Genomic DNA, 17,977 nt, shown 5'->3' with positions numbered 1-17,977 from the left:
TCTGACAGTACTATAGAACAAATAGATAGATTCATGGTCTCTGGGACATTATTCATAGGTGTGAAGGTTTAACATCACCTTGGCTGTAATGGGCATTTATTTGAAATGGTTTTATCGGGTTACTTTTTGATTAACCTAATTCCTTTTAACACCATACTCATTTTTTGTGTCCTTCATTCCCAACACCATTTTCTTTTTTTCATTACCTAATGATTAAAAAGTAAGTTATTTCATTTCTGATGAACAGCAAAGACAGCACATACACTTTGTCAATTTAAAAGGAGTCCAACCCATTTCATTTGAGTTTAGCTGAAAGGTGATTAAAAGGCCTTGTGTGTGTGTATGGCACACCTGTTGTACATTAGGGCTTCATTTCATCAGCATATGAAAGAGAGAAAGAGAGAATCACAAGCCAACAGTCTTTCATCCCTTTCTCCATCTGCATGCGTGTCTATTTCCATATACAGTATACTGTATGTGTGTATTTCTGCCCATATGGTCCATCCAAAAGATTCAGGATGAGACCTGATTCCCCAGAAGTGTAAATGACCCAGAACTTGGCCTGTATTTGAATATTTGAACTACTTTAGGATGAACTTTGCCTGAGAATTCAACAAATTTAAACATTTAAACACTGTTTCAAATAAAAGATAGATACACTTCCAAACAATATTTTGCTGCGACAATGTTTTCCTGCTGGAATGTAGCGTACCACAGTAACACAAAGGGCATTGTATGTCTTTGTCTGTTTCTTTCCCTGATTAGTGTCAATTAAGGTCCATCCTGCTGATTAAATGAACACATGTACACAGACAGCAGTGTTCAATATGTTCAATAACAAAACAGCTTCACAAGCATGCTAAGTCACGCAAGTCAATGCCATTCATGCAAACTCTATCGACCAAAACAACGTATTGATCAATATTGACATGGTTAAGAAACTGCTCTGATTTATTACTTTTCCAATTTTTATTAGTACTTAAGTTCTACAATGATGCTCTCAGGAGATTTCATTTTACCTGTTAATATTTAAAGTTTTTATAACTTAATATGCTTGTTAATGCTCTAGTTGTAAGTGATAAGTAGGTTACCAGTAGGGAACTCCATGAACACTTAGCTGGCTAAATTATCATTTTAATATTTTTTTCTCAGTTTTTGCCCTCTGTTCACACTACGCCGCCATTTTTCACACCTGAAACTTGAGCTTTTTGAAAATGTTCTTTATAGCAGATCAATCTGTGATCACTCACTGTCAGTATAGCTGATCACACAGCCCAGATGAACCTGTGTTAACATTATTTTGTCAGGCAAAGTGATCATAAAACTAGGAAAGGCAAAATTGTCTGAAGAAATTGTACGTGTGCTCACTGCTAAAAATTTGCACTTGAAATAGAGTTGAAATACTGAGGTAGCTGAAGTCAAAATACAAATACAGAAAGTAGTTGAAAGATTAAGCTTATTTTCCTTTTCTTCCAGTATGGACAGACATTTTCATGAAAACAACCCTAAAATCATTGTGTGGAGGCATATCGCTGTCACACACAAGCAACCTTTTCAGATTTTGTCACCTCAGGCTGGACATGGTCTCACACACAATCACACATCACACACATTCCTATAGAAAGGGACATTCATCATTACTGCTGCAAAGGTTAACGGTATATCTCTGTCAGTATCCATGCATGTCCTGCTCTCTGTACCTTCTTTGTATAGTTATTAGAACCTTTTCCTGTAACATCTTATTAAATGGAAATCTTAACAGTGTCCTGAAGGCAAGGAAATACATGCTTAATCACAACATTTAACATCTAGATAAATTAGTTCACTTTTGATTGCATTTCTTCAGAGTACCTTAGAGGCAAATAGTTTGTATTCAGTCAACTCCAAATGTGTTTAATTATATGCAAATCAGCTTTGTCAAGTAGGGAAGATAAGAGGAGAATACCTTTGTAACAGCCTTTTACATTTATGTGTATTTACTTGACATTCAGCAAAGTATCCTTTTGGTAATTTCATATTGGTAAAAGAAAGGAGGATATATTCCTATAGATATAGACATTAACAGTCATGTGGGTCAGAGCCTTCCCCTACATTAGATCAACATGTGAATGAACAACTTTCAATCACACTAAACATGATGAAAAACATGTTCAAAACATGTCAGAGAATGTTCCAGTAGTTTGACATAGAAGAGTCTTTGCTGTACTTAAATAACTGCATTTCGTCCCCTATTGTTACTGCTGAGTCAACACTAGAACTTACTTTGTAAACTGAATAGAGTGTATCTTTGACACACTGTGTGTATTCCTGCCAGCGGGTAAGAATCGCAGCAAAGGAGCTTTAGAAAATTACCCATTGAGTCGCACATTTCCCTTGTGTCAGAAACTGCATTTGTTCTCTCATGCACAAAGCCAAGTAAATCCACACTTAGCTGAAGCATGCAGTTTACTTGAGATTTATGTTGAAGTGTGCAGAGAGAGCAGAATCCAGTCTAAAGGGAAAACGCACACTGTAAAAGTCACATCCATTCTATCTCCTCATGTTACTTTATTCATTCATGTTTTTTCCAGCAAATGGGGTTACTCCGTCACAGTGTTGATGTCAGCAGCTGTCCTAGTTCCTCTGGTCCCTGAACGCTTTGAATGCTTCTGTTTGAAGAAAAAAAAAATTTGGACATGAGCCCTTTTCACTTGGAGATTCTCTAATCCTCCAGTCCCTTAGAAAGTGGAGCTTGATGAGAGTTTACCAGTTTCTATTCTGTGCGGAGCTTCATTAAAAGTCAGCAAATGTTAAACCGAGGATTTAGAGCGTATGTTTATGATGACTAACCTCAGCTTGCCTCTCTGTCTGTTTCACCAGCTCCTTTGAGTATCATTTGGTTGACAGCTTGTTTAATGTTCTTGACACATTTTCAGTTTGTCAAGGTCAGAGATGCTTGTCATGGAGTAAGCAACACAACAAAAATTGTGACTTAAATGACAGATGGTATACGGACACAACACATTTGATTTTAGCCACAACACGTAAACATATTCCACAAAGGAAGTAACAAGACTACAGAGAGTCTACAGCTATGCAAGCAGATCACCAAAGTGATCTTATTAGTGAGTTATTAGTATTTTAGAGCTTGGATATCTGTGCAAAATTTCATGTTATCCATCAGATATTTAGTAAAGATATTTCAATCTGGACCAAAGTGGTAGAATGACTGTCACATGATTCATACAGCCATTGCTGCTAGCATGGATAAGAGGGCTTTATGGGTATAAGTATGGCATCACCCTTCAGTCCTGTGAATATTTGCTCTGTTGTCCATTCACTTTAATTGAAACCCAAAGGATCGATGTGTTCAAGCATGCGTTTCACTCCGTCAGCCAATAAAATCGCTGATGTGCTGTGTTTGGAAATGGAGGAGCCATTATTCTGCCATCACCTTGTTTTGTACAATATTGCGTGACCAGACTTCAAACTGCAGCATTGCTCGTATACTCTGTTTACAGTTTGTGATCACTTTGCTCAGCGTTTATTTATTCCACATTAGAACTGTGACCAACTTTTAGCGCTTATGACCTTAAGAGTAAAAGCAGTAAAGGTAGCAACTACACAATCAGCCCAAAAATGCTTTTATGATCAAGGATCTTCAATCAGAACCAGTGAGTTTTTATCATATGTAAACATTTGTTTCTATATTTATGTACTGAAACAAACACTTACCAAGTGGTCTGGTATCCCACAGCCATTATAAGCATGTGAGCTCTTTCCTGGAAAAGTTTCCGGTGCATTCTTGTCAGGGCAGCTTTAGCCACTAGGCTGCTGGAAAAATACATTTGTTCAACTGCACACACACACACACACACACACACCCACACACACCCTGAAATGAGAATTTAAGCAGGACTTGCCATTTTGAAAATGACAGCCTCAGTTCATCACAAACAGCTACAATTTGATGAGCAATGCTGGTACTCCTTCTCTGAGTCAGTGAGGAGGAAAGCTAACTATCTGCAATAAAAGTTGAATAAATTTTCTACACGAGAGCACAGACTCACATGATCAGTGAGAAAAATATAGCTGCTGCTAATGACCAAAGTGAGTTTGTTGAGGTTTGGAAGCAGCTCGTTCTGTTCTCTTTCTCTGGCTGTCTCATTTCACATTCATGAGAATCTGTTTTAGCTGCTGAAGTGGTTATAATACAGCATTTATGTTGGAAGAAGCATTGAGGCAATGTGACAAGGACATTCTCTCATTCCCTCTCTGCTTTACACATTCTCTTCACTTGCCAAACTCTTTATTCATGATGAAATTAAAGAATGTGGAGGTCTCTCCTGGTCTCTCCTCTGTTTTCCTATTACAACATGTCCCACCACTTCAGGCAAACAAGTATGCACTCTATCAATGATACATGAAGCTCTGGACGGATAGGAAGTGTCAGCGAGTGTGCGTCTTTAGAGCGGCATACGCGTCTCACTACTGGGGCGCACTGCATCTTAAGCAACAACACAAAATAACAAACAGAAAATAAGCTGATTGCTCCAGTTCAGTCTAGGACTCATCAGAAAACTGAATTATTTTTTTTTGCCCCATTTTTCCAATTTTGTCTGTGAAGATTTATGAGAGCAACACACACTCATCTTTTTATGGGCGTCAACTCATCAGGATATGCCACTGTCCTATTTTCCAGAGTTACATATCAACTTTCCTTGAGGATGTTTTCCCCTAGTACAGAGTTTCACTGGGAGGCTGAAGATGTAGATTTATGATTAGATGTATTCTGCTTTCCCTGGTTGTATATTAAACAGAGTATATAAAGCCTTAAAGAAATGGCTTGAAACCAACAACTCTTCTTATTCAGAGTAGAATGATAAAGATATAAAAGAGGCGAAATGACCAGGGACTGCAGTCTTCAAGTTAATGTTTATCACCCCAAATGGGACAGAGGAAATAAGAATAGATGAAGAATGACAAAGGCTGAAACAAGGTGTTTGACAGTTGCTGAGAATGGCGTCTGATTGGGCAGAGTGAATTTGTCCTACTAGAAGAGGGGGGCTTGTCAGGAGGACATTCATAATAGTTGACATGGACGGGTACAGTGGTAGGTTTTCAAGCTTAGAGAGTGGGTGAGAGTGAGAGAGGAGAAAGAAGGAGGAAGTGAGTGACACAGAAAGTTAACAAGTAGCTGCAAGAATGAGAGTGTGTGTTTTTTTGACAGTATATTCTCACTGAGTATCCAATGAGGATAAGAGTGAGCTGTGAGAGAGGCTGCCACACACCTGACATCATGTCTTAAGTGAGGAGTCATAAACACTATAAATATATACAGTGTACATATAAGACATTTCATTTTTCATTCTTTCTCCTCTACTTTTCTTTTCCTTGAATATTTAAATAACTTCTTTGCCCCAGATCACCTCTCAGTTTAAACATAGTCTGAAAACAAGATGATAAATGTAAGGCTATCTAAATATAAAGTAAAATATGGGCAACATCTGTTCTGCCACATGTTCACATGATTAACATGTCTCTGGCTTTCTTTGGTTCTGTGCAGCAGATACACACTTTCCCCTTCATTGTATCTAATTAGACACGGATGAATTCCATTTGTCTTTGCTTTGCTCCTCTCTTTTCTTCACACTCACGTGCATGCACATGCACACATGTGGGCACCCAAACAGTACACTGAGTGCTATTTTTGGGATGCGTTTTTCAAAGTGTGACATCCAGACTTGGAACTGGTTCCAACGGAGCAGATACGGGGGGAAACCAAGCTCGAACATTTAAAGCAGTATTGTGTCTCTTGTTTCTGAAAGGATTTAATGACAGCATAGTCTACAGTTTAGAGATCATCTCTTAAATGCAGATAAACATGCTATGTTCCCTGCTGAATTGGTAGAAAATAGCTGGCGCCATTTTGGTGGTGGCAACTTTTTTGCTTGTTTTATTTTAATCCAAAGCCACTGCCTGATTGCAGAGTTTTTGATTTGTAACTGTGCTCTATTCCAGTCGCATTTTTTTTTTTTTTGTGTGTGTCATGACAGTTTTGGTTGTTTTTGTTGTGTGTTGCCATGTTGTCATCAAGTGGAAGGATGGCCAGGACAGCTTTCCACTGGATTCTACAGCATCTTTTCTTTTTCTTCTTTTATTGTTTTTGAGTGAATGAGGATAGTGTGAATAGAGTGAACAGCATCAGATTGCTTGGAAATTATTGATGACATTCTGATGATTTGAGAGCATAACTGTGGTTGAGATTCTGAAAAGTTGCAAAAGATTTATCCCAATTTCATCTCATGTTTCCCAAAATCATTTGCCCCATTTTTCTCTTCTCCCATCCTCTCCTCTCTTACTTTCGATTTTTTACCTTTACTAATTTTATTGCATCTGCCAAGTGCAAATATGCAATCTTTCCCCTTCACTCTATTTCTGTCTATCTTTATCACTGTCCTTCCCTCTGCTATCCACCTCTCCCTGTCTACAACACACACACAGCTGAGCGGTGTTATTCATTGTGGCCTGTAGTGTAGGATTAATTCCCTTGTCTCTTTTTAAACATTAATGATTTCCCTTTGATGGAGTGCTGTTTGGCTTTATTTTAGCTCACCTTTAACTATTCATAACTATTATATAATGGCAATTATGCATCAGCACAGGAACTAGTATAGATAAGACCCTGCGGACTCAGCCCCTAAGACGGTACAGCAGAGCATGAAATCCACTCTTTTTCAATTCTAATTACACACATTCTTTCCTCTGAAAAATGACGTTTGCTCCACTGAGCATGCAATGGAGCTGGGATAATAGTTTAATTTGCAAATAAAAGGTTTTTTTTCAATGATACAGGGATATTTTTGATTAGGAGTGTGTAAGTGTTAAATAACAGTAGTGAGACCGAAACTTTCAAACATCCTGCCACTAATTAACAGCAGGATGCACAAAAACTGGCACAATGTAATCTCACTGAAATCTAGTTTGCCATAAGTTGATATTCTACTTTTTAAATGTCAATCATTACTTCATGCATCCGAATACCTTTAGCTGGAGACGGCGAGGGAGACGGCGGCCCACGCAGTGTAAATTGACAATCTTTAAAACAGTTACAGTATTTGAAAAGCCCGTTATATATTAGCACATGATATGATTACATGAGGTCTGATGAATAGCTTACATGGCGAACACTCAGGTCTGATGCAGACACATGGTCAACTGTGTGTGTGTGTGTGTGTGTGTATGTGTGCGTGTGTGTGTGTCTTATTAGGTGTGAAAGACATGGCCCTTAACATCCTGCCCTTTGATAGGTTTTGATTCAGTGCTTTGATTTGCGACAGAGCAACTTCTAAAAATAGCATGTAGAGGAAGAGAGAAAGAGAGATAGAAAGAGAGAGAGAGAGAGAGAGAGAGAGAGAGAGAGAGAGAGAAGGACACAGACTGCTTTGGTCTCCAGAGACTTAGTTGCATTTGATCATTTCCCCCTACATTTTTAATACATCACTTTTTTTTTTTTTACAATTCCTCCTTTCACTCTCACATCTCCGTCTCTCCGCGATTCCATCTGTCTTTTTTTTTCCTTTTTTTTCTTTTTATTCATTTCCCTTTCCTTCACCAAATCCCTCTTTGCCCCACTCACTCTCTCTCTCTCTCTCACTCTCTCCCATCTCACTTGTCTTTCGCACACACATTGGCACGCATGTTATTAACGAGCTAGGGCTAGGGGAGAAGCCGGGACTGCAGCAATAACACAGACAAGAAACAGAACAAAAGGAGGAGAAAAGAAGGACTGACACATCCAGAAAACGGACAAGGGGGGGAAAAAAAAAAAAAAAAATCACATATGGTCACATGGGATTAGCAGCTTGTATCTATTCGCGCTTTACACGTGCTCTGTCGGTGTGTGTATGTGTGGATGAACTGTGCCATTCTTTGCCGTACTCTGGGACACACACCAATAATAACACACTTAACATACTCATACAAGCAAACAAGCAACACTACGCGTCCAGATGCCTGTGTCTAAGGTAATGTATTAATGTTATTTTTTTCCACTATTGTTATGAAGGTCAAACTGAGAGCTCTTTCAGGAGACTTCTGATGGTGTCTCTGCAGGGGAGATTAAGATTATTGTGTTTGCGTTTTTGCATTCTTGTTAAATCTGATGATGAATGTATGTGACTTTTATTGTGTTTGAAGTCACGGCTGTTTTTTTAATACTCACATTTATATAAACAGGGATTTTAAAGAATACATTTTGCATTTTGAGGTTAGTTGGTGGAAGTTTTAGTTTGTATGCTATTCTAAATAACGTTTTCAAGATTTTAATTTTGTGCAGGAAATTAGTCCGTATTGCTTCTATTATCATATGTGTACAATGATGTCATAAGAGCTTTTCCTAATCAATGCCACCTTGAAAATGTGATATTGAGACGGTGGAAGTGTGACAGAAAGCTTTGATGAGGCAGGAAACCTTGCCTTGCTATCAATTAAATTGTGTGATCCTTTTATTCAAGAAACTCTGTTAATATTGACTCAATATCAGTGTGATGACAGAAAATACTCTTGAGTTAATTGAACCGTTACTCCGGTGTATGCCAATAAGCTTATGGTGTGTCAGATATCTGCTTCTGGAAGAGTATTGTTGGTGATGGATAGTCGATGACAGGAGCAACCGTGTAGTGAGACAGCAGGTGCGCGTGTGTGTCTTGTAGATTTACCTTTCACTGTCAAATGTTGCTTGTCACGCCGAGGAGATAAAAAAGAACTTTTCTCCTAACTAGCACTGAGAGGCTCTTGAGATAACAGAGTGAGACAGAGGGTTGAGAGAATAAAAACAGAATAAAGAGAGTGTGTGAATGAGTGGGAGAGAGAAAGAGAGAGAGAGAGAGCACCTAAGGTGGTTCAATTAGCTGCTCAGATACACAAGGTTAATTTGTTTATCTAACAACACACACAGATTTGAAGGTCCTTGTAAGACTTTTATGGGATATGCTGTTCACTTTTGATGCCTTTATCACAGACTTTTTATCATAGTGCATCAAGGTTGTTGTGTCATTGTTACATTTGCAGTTGTAGTTGAAATGGGGTTGGTCCTAATGGTCCAAAATGTGTCAGTAAAAACCTAAAAAACCCAAAACAGTCATGTATTCAAAGTTTCCACTGAATACTTGGTCAGATTTTTAGTCTTGTTCACTTATTCTTTGATCAGATATTTATCTGGTCTAAATCATATATTTTTTTGTTTGTATTTAGCCAAAGTTCCTATACAGCTGTTCACATAAGACGCTATTAAACGCTGATGCATTAAGAAGCTTATTTTGCTAAATGTGAATGTTGTGTGTTTAACTCAACAAGTGGCACAGACCAGAGAGATAAGCGTGAATGCTAGTTCAGGCACCGATGCTGCCTGTAGTCCAGCAGATTAAAACACTGTTTCATTAGTTCATGAATTACAGAATGTTTTGCTATTAGTTGTTTTCAATTTAGGAACGTCAGAAAATGTAATTGCCTGTATGGAACAACAGTCACACCTGTGCTGCTGAGGGCAGAAGCTGCCCCCAGCCTTGTTTAGATGAAAGTGGGCTAACATTTCCCAGCTCTTGCAAGGCTCATGAAGTCCTTCCTGGTCTCTGCCTCTTTGAGGCATTGTTTGAATAGAAATGGTGCATTGATGTCATCCAAGTCAAGGATATTGTGGCAAGCTATGACTCAGTGCAATTAGTGTGCAAACATATCTATATATAGCCATACAATACATATCTACAGTGACCTAGAGAACAGCAATAAAAAATAATGGGATTATCACTGCTGATCAATCTCAAGTAAGCAATATGAAATATACAAAGATTTGCAAATGTAAACATTAATCAGATTGTGGCATACTCTTACAGATAATATATAGATATGGAGTAAAGTTGCTCAGCTGTAGCGCTATACGTAAGATTTTGGCATAGTCTTACAAATCACATCTTTAAGGTTTTGATCTAAAGTTAGATTAGATTTACAGGACATGTCCGTAACCTGTTTAATGTCCAAAGAAATGTGTATAACTGCCAGATGTTGACATTTTAAAATTTTACAATTGTGAATTTAAGGACTGAATTTAGAAATGTGGCTACAAAACCAGGAAACGTAGCGATGACGTTCTCCACATTAACAGCCATGTCCGTCACTGATGTTAGTGGCAGTTCCTGCTTTGCATATGGTTACTTTTTATTCTGCAGCTGCATTGTGTGTGTCTGATAGACATATGTGTGTTTAACTTGTACAACTTGTCCTTATGTGTGTTTACAATGGGTATGTGTCCATTGTGTGCCCTTTGCTTCCTGTGGGACTGCGCTATAGTGCCATAATGTCTTCACAAAGAAATGAAGGGGGTGTCGTGCAGGCACAAATGGACACTATATATGCACGCACATGTTGGACAATATTTGCAGACCCGCACGCACTCATATGATGGAGTACATTATTGACCAGTTAGTATGTTTGACAGACATACACACTGCACACATGCATGCATATGCTTCTCTCTGAGCTCTCGCTGCTCATTTTGTCTCTTCTCATTATCTCTATCTCCTCCCTCTATCCTTCCGTCTCCCTCTCTCCTTCTCACTTGTTTGTGCAGCTTGGGAGTCTACCTTCTTAGCCTCTTGGGCATTCGCTCTCTCTCTCTTTCTCTCTCTCTCTCTCTCTCTCTCTCTCTCTCTCTCTCTCTCTCTTCCCCCTTCTCCTTTTCTCTCTCTCTATATCTCTGCACAGTTCAGTTGGCCTAGCCCACACTGACAGAATCACACACACCAGCCAAGCTAGCCAGCTACAAACACTCACACACCAGTTTAACAGAGGAAGTAGGCCACTTTAATGGGGATGTGTGGAGTGCCTTTATCTGCCTTTAGTGGATTGTAACTTGGAACTGCTTCCTCTTACCAGGTAGGTTTTATATACCATCACTCTATTTCAGATCTACATCTTTTTCTGAGTAATTTAACAGAGAGGTATCATGCAAATGGGCTTTCTGCTGCTTTTTTTTTATGGCTTTGGAGGAAAAATGGTTTTGAAGAATGTTCATGAGGTTAGTTTGAGTTGCTGATATTGTTTTGCTGCTGGGAGGTAGGGAGTGGTTTGACCATACAGAGACAGAAACAAGACTGAGAGATGGAAGGAAAGATAGGAAAAAGCAATAAAGGCTTATTTATCACTGGGCGTTTTTATGACAGGCTCATATGAGGAGTTGGATGTCAATGTCATGTGCTATTTTGATTCATTTAACTTTACTATTTCTGTCTGTTTGTTTGTTTTTTTTTGTTTGCTTTCCATTTTCTCTCTCACTTTCTGCCTCTGCTACCCCTCCATCCACTTATCCTTCCATCCTTTTCATCCTTTTCATCCTTTTGTATTGTAACATAATCGTCCTTGTAATATCACCTCTCTGACTAAACTAGAGTTGTGGACTGTATCAACAGATTGTTTACACCCCTTGTTTGGCGCTTTTGTCACTCATTTCTGCTCTGGCAGTGTACCAGTGACACGATTTAGCCCTCCACATTGCCAGGGAGTTGTAGGGTGAGACACAGGGAGACTGAGAGAGAGGAACGGTAGGGAGATAGCCATTAAGAGGACATACTCTAAACCATGTTAAAGCCAAGCTTAAAGTGTTAGAGACAGGAGAGAGAGAGCAAACAGAGGGACCAGAGGGGAAAAAACAACAGGAAGCACACTGGGGAAAATTGCTTTTCTCTTTTCCTCATTAGGGGAATTGTGGGATTACTCTCTTCTTAGATGGAGAGAGAGAATTAGATGCAGGGTCTGTGTGTAGTCTGTGTTGTTGCCTGTTGATACACAAATAGGGAAATGATCGATAATGCGCTGTTTGAACAAATGGTAGCTTTGGATGAAATCTACTGCACAGTTGTGTAAAGATATGGTTTAGGTGAGGCAGTTTTAGAAGTTTAAGTGAGAGATGAAGAATAAAAAGAATGAAAATAAAGAATAAGTGTTAAATAAGAATATAATAAAGAAGACTAGAATAAAAAATCTCCTTTCTCCTCTCTCGTCTCATCCGTCCCCCCTCAATCTATCTCTTGTTGTTGATCAATAGTAGACAGTGTCAATGGCCCATCCCTCTGCTGCACACACATGCAGAAATGCGTGCGCACACACACACACACACACACACACAAGACAGAATGTGATATATCAGCTGCTCTTACACAGCTAGCCCCGGCTTGAACAAATGAGATGTTTATTTGCTATAACCTGGGATAAAAAACACAATGTCACATACATCACAACCCCTTGTTTGACCCACAAAACAAAAGACAAACAAAACAAAAGATGCAAAATAAATGCATCTATTCCCACTGTCTTCTTACACACACACACACACACACACACACACTCTCTCTCTCTCTCTCTCTCTCTCTCTCTCTCTCTCTCTCTCTGCTCTTTCTATGGAGGCCTTTTCCAGTCCTGCTCAGTGGTCACATTGTCTTCAGCTGCCTGGCGTCACGGGGCAAGTTACGTCAATGACATTTTCTCTCTGAACCCTCAGCTTCTATCAATAATGCCTTTGCATCTTTGCATCTGCCGCCCCACCACCCCACCCCACCCCACCCAACCCCTATTACCGTCTAAACGCTCTTCTCTGAGTGAAATCGAGGGCAAAAGAGGCCAGTGCATTGCGGTGCATATAATGAGACCATTCAGAGATTGATCATCTATATGGTCTGGCCCCTTAAGGAGTTATTGGTATTACGCAAAGCGATAATGGCTCTTAAACTGTCAGACCACAGACTGTTCTGGACAGTACATGTCAAAACATGCTTTAATATATATTTAGTCGGCGCAGACATGCACACGCAAACATACAGACTTCTTCCCGTCAGCCATCTTTTTCAAAGAAGCAACAAACATCTGCTATGATCATGAGATCATAGTAGATAAGTATATCAAAATATACAGCTCTTCCAAACTAGATACATGAGAACATGTGTACGTCTTTTGCGATATGACCTGTGATTGCAGGAATGTAGAAAATGAGTTGTGTGTGTGAGTTTATGTAACAACCTATGACGTGGGCTGCAAATGATTTCACTTATGGCAAATAAACAACTTGAGCTTTGTGCGTATGGTCGAAGTTAGTGGAAAACAACATGTTTCACAAGTACTGTATAGAAAAGAAGTGTTTTATTGCTGTTAAATGAGATAACATGTAACATCACAGCCCTAGAGAGGTTTGGTCTGCAAATAACAATAAAACTGTACACAGAAACATTCATCAAGTAATATACTGATTTTTGTCTGAATGTCTTCGTTTGTACTCTGCCCTTTTAGGATATAGAAGAAGTTAGTGTTTCTTCAAACCAACTACCTTGTGTTCAATGTTTTCTCATTCTTTCTTCCCCTCTCTTTGTTTTTAAAGGTAGTTTGATGTTTTTTTATCTTTGATCTGCTCCTTTTATTACCTCTCTCTGATATTTTGATATCCTCTGTGATGAAATTTGATGTCTGCTAGAGGCATAAATAATGCATCTTTAACCTTCTGAGATATTAATTTTAGGGATATAAATGCCAACGGTAGAAAGTAACAAAATACTTCAATTAAAGTACTGTACTTAAGTAAAATATTTTGGGTACTTGTACTTGAGTATTTTCATTTTCTGCTACTTTATACTTATACTTCACTGAATTTCAGAGGCAAATATTGTGCGTTTTACATACAAAACACAAGATGAGCTCCTAAAAGGCTACTTACACATTTATGCATTAATAATAATCATCAAGTAATGTAGTATATAATATAATTACAATGTAGTATATTATATAATACAGAAGTCATTCTGCTGCAAACAAGCATTTTTGACGCTTTGAGGACATTTTGCTGACTATCTGACTTTCAGACTCTTCAGTTTGATTCGTACCAAAATTACATCACGTGAACCTCCCCCAGACCACGGTCCAGACCAAACAGCTGAACTTTGGTCCAACAAAAAGAGGTGGTCTCAGTCCAAACTGAACCACCGGTTCGTTTCTAGTCTGAAAAACACTTTTTGATGGTTCGGACTTTCGGACCAAAGTTACGGCAGGCTATCATCAGAACTGGAAAAAGGAAAAATGAGCCGTGGTAGCACATGGGGAGAGGAGGATACAAAGTTTTTAATTGAAACATGTACAATGTTATAAAAAGTCAACTGGAAAAAACTAATAAAAATGCAGACTTTTCCCAGGTATTTTCAGAGAGGATATGAGAGGACGGGAGATTAATGAGATTAATGGACGGTGTGTTGACCAATTAAAAGGACAAATTTCCTTATTATGATGTAACTATTAATATATAATAACATTATTATAGTGGCAGCGAAATTAATCTCTTCATTCATTTTTCCCTATTAATTCAAACAACGATAGAAGGTTACCCACCAAACTGACAACACGCTGACGTCAAACGCACCCCCGTCTGCAAACCAATCAATGTCAAGCATAGGGAGACGCAGCCCACGTAAGGGATGAGGACAGGACGTAGGTATGTCCTGTAAAGTTCTTTAGTGCGGTCACATAATTGCAATGTGAAACCCAAAGCAGATCAAATGTTTACAAAGTAACAAAACGTTCTTGTGTGAAAAGATTTTGAATGCATGACTTTAAAAAGAGTATTTGTATACAGTGTGGTATTACTATTATAGGATCTCAATGTTGCATGAAAAATACACATACAAATCTAAATCACAGGGGCCTGGCAATCATCAAACATAAGTGTTAGTGTTTGTTAGTGGGAAGCTGTTGAGGGATCATATCCTTGTTGCTGCTTCTGTGTGGAGGGAAGTAAGATCTACTGTAGGGAGGACTTCTGTGCGAGGTATACCCTCCTAGGCAAGCACTTTTCTCTTGGGAGAAAAGGAACTGTTGGTGACTACACTTGAATTGGAGGAGAAGCATATATCATCCCCAGACTAACATCAGAGTTACAAGGAGTATACAAGGACTGCAGTGTGTGGGAAATTGGCCATTACGCATTAGTTGAAAAGAAATGCAAACAAAAACACACAGTTCAAATAAAAATCTAAACCTTTTTTTTGTAAATAAACTAAACCATAAAACACTTGTACGGTTATTTGATGTGCAATCAAGGAAATGGGAATAGTCTTCTTCTTCCTCAGTCAGTGTAAATTGAAAGAATAAATAATAGAAGACAATAGAACAAGAGTGAAAGTGTATTTATGTCTCTAGATTTCTTTGACCTCACATGTCTAAGGAAATGAAAGAGATAAGTGAGTGAGTAAAGACAACTATAGAATAGAGTGAAGGAGAGTTAAACAGATCAACTGGGTGGAGTTACAACATTTAGACATCCTGCCAGCCAACTTGCCGTCACACAGATCTAGCATGGAGTCAGTGGGAGGAAGGGAGTGGAGACATTGGGAGTGGCAAAGAGGAAGAGAAGAGAAACCACATCCTTCTGTTTGGCAGTGTACAATATTTTTTAACAGCATCACTAATTGAGTTGAGCTGGATTTATTGAGGTTGGAGGTGGATTTGGCAAGTATAATGGTGGATACATTAAACCATTAATATTAGAGTATGATTAGAGTAGAGTGAAGGATGGAGGAGAGTTTGATAGTCTTTAATGTAATGTCTTACTTAAAAACAACCAGCACACAGGAAATTAAATAGAGAAAAGGGAAAGGGAGGAAAGGGAAGGAAAGAGATAAAGATGAAAGATGGTACCTTGAAATTGAGAGAAGGGAGGGGTTGAGGTAAACTATGACGACGGGTTCATAGGTACATCTTTAGCTTTTGGAGAATTCACAGCACAGCTGCCCCCCTTGGGATACTGTAGGTCTCTCATTGCCATGGTAACCGTGGGACAGAGTTCACATGATTGTCCCTGAGTGACTTTCCACGAGTGTCTGTTTGTGTGTTTTCCTGTATTTCTATCTTTATAGAGAGGATTTTGACCTTTAGAGATTTAGATTGAAGATACTTCTTCATTTCTTCAGAGAGATATTTTAAAAATAGGACTTTGAGGGTATTCCCTGTTGTCAACTGATGTCTCCACCAGTTGCGGTTTCTTCTGTGTTTCTTTTCTACCCAGTCGACACAGTTACACCAAGCTTGTGTTGTGAATGAGTAATTTGGCAGGTGTCGATGGAAGGTGTAACTTCTTTTCAGAAGTAACAGAGGGTGTTAAACAGTAGTGGTATGATTTTTTTTAAATACTCCAGTGGGAGTTTTAGACAATTGATCGCATGAGCAACATCATTTCAATCCCTCTACGTTATCTTTGTTATGACATCAGTAGTGGCTTTATACAAACACATTTATACAAGCCCAACATGTTCATAATTTTTTTTAAAATATGAAAAACTTTCTGAACTGTATTTATATACTTGTGTGTATAAACAGAACAGAAATAAGGTCAAGGGTAGCTTCCCTCCCTGGCCCATTTTGGCTTTAAAAATACCCCCTATTCTGGGACTCCCAAGACTGACAAGCATGCATATGTATTTGGCATCTGTGGATCTGACAGTGGAATAAGATTTATCTGCCTGCAAAAGAATTATACGGTATCTGTGTAGCAGTTTTGCCTTTTTACCATAAAGACCGTGGCAATTACGCAAGAAGTGTAGGGAAGAGGTTTGCACCTAAACGTATACATGAACTAGGCAGTGGTCTTGGATGTAGTTGGCATAATAGAGGGGCACAGGTTGGTTTTCTGTATTTTTTTTTTTTTAGCTTCAAAGCCATTAGGTGTTTTTTCCCAGAATTTTCCTTTCCTTTTGGCTTTTTTGTGATTTTTTTTTTCTTTTTCTTTTTAGCCTTTGGAACTGTGGACCCAAGCCTAAATAGACTCTAGGGAAATGACACTAAACAGACCCAAATCCAGGAAATGTGATAAACCTCTCCATCTGCCAATGTCCTGTCTCTGCTTTGTTTTAAGGCCATTTAGAGTGCTTGTGTCAGTTATCTTATCACCAAACTCTGTTCAAAAAGAAATAGTCTCTTAACTGGTGCATTAAAAACTTGAATTTCCTGATTCACTTCGACAGTACAGGAGACAAATGTTTTTGTCATAGAACATTTTCTTTTTTCTTGGTGCATTTTTTCTTCTGTTAGAGACAGTAGAAAAGGACAGGAGTAGAGACAGGGTGGATGACATACAACAAAGGAACACTGTTTTCTGCACGATGCACATGAAGAATTGTATAAAATGACCTGAAGTGAAATTCACTGGGGCTCGCTAACTCATGTTGGAAAAATGTCAGTATGGCTGCCTCCTGGCCTTTAACACGAGTAACAGGCACGATCATTAACATGATAAAGCGTGGCTTTAGCTCACCGAGCTCATGGAGTTAGCTGACCAACAAGGCATTAAATCACATCTTCACAGTGAACTGAATCCAATCTTTTGCTGTTTGATCCTTGACCACAAAGACGAACAAAACACTGTTTGGAAATTCGTATCCATATAATTAATTTATTGTTATTGGTAGCTTGTTCTGTATATTTGGAATTAAATAAAATGTTGCCTGAGTGTTAGTGTTAAGAGATCATTATCATCATCATCGTTAGCTAGTGAGACCCCTAATGCTGTTAATGATGCATCTACATAAAAAACCAACAGTAAGATTTAGTCCTCTCCTCTCCTCTCCTTCTCCTCTCCTCTCCTCTCCTCTCCTGTTTTGTTTCTGTCTCTCTGCCCTCTTCAACTTACTCATCTCATTGCCATTCACTGACTCCCCTCCTCCCTTCTGCTTGTCTTATCCACTTTGTCTCCTCCATCTATTCACTCTCTTACCCTGCATCCCACTCCCGCTGCCTTTTAGCATGGATTTTGTTTCCTTTCTTAATTGAGGCAACGCCAGAGATTGTGTTGTGTTGAATCATTGATGACTTTGAACTGTGGTTGAGTACACGTGTATGGTGCTTGCACGCATATAAACACGAGCACTGAAATAAAGCATATGCAGGCTGCACATGGTCTCATTGCCCATTAGTT

The 17,977-nt window shown here is 38.8% G+C and overlaps 1 protein-coding gene across 8 annotated transcripts in view; it reads left to right on the top strand.

The window, feature by feature from the left end:
• Positions 1-17,977, top strand: part of rgs3a (regulator of G protein signaling 3a) — a 157,487-nt gene that overhangs the window by 97,965 nt on the left and 41,545 nt on the right. Inside the window, exon 1 of one of the 8 annotated variants that reach the window (XM_067573940.1) lies at positions 7,406-8,006. The exons of 6 other annotated variants lie outside the window; for them this stretch is intronic. In XM_067573940.1, coding sequence (XP_067430041.1) covers positions 7,992-8,006 — 15 coding nt within the window. In that variant the 5' untranslated portion in view covers positions 7,406-7,991. Of the gene's footprint in view, positions 1-7,405; positions 8,007-10,765; positions 10,912-17,977 lie in introns of those variants that run through there. One more of the 8 variants, XM_067573941.1, reaches the window with a different exon arrangement.

This window comes from Thunnus thynnus, chromosome 19 (genome assembly GCF_963924715.1).
Source record: "Thunnus thynnus chromosome 19, fThuThy2.1, whole genome shotgun sequence".
Lineage (NCBI taxonomy): Eukaryota > Metazoa > Chordata > Actinopteri > Scombriformes > Scombridae > Thunnus > Thunnus thynnus.
This window is presented reverse-complemented; position numbering and strand designations above follow the sequence as displayed.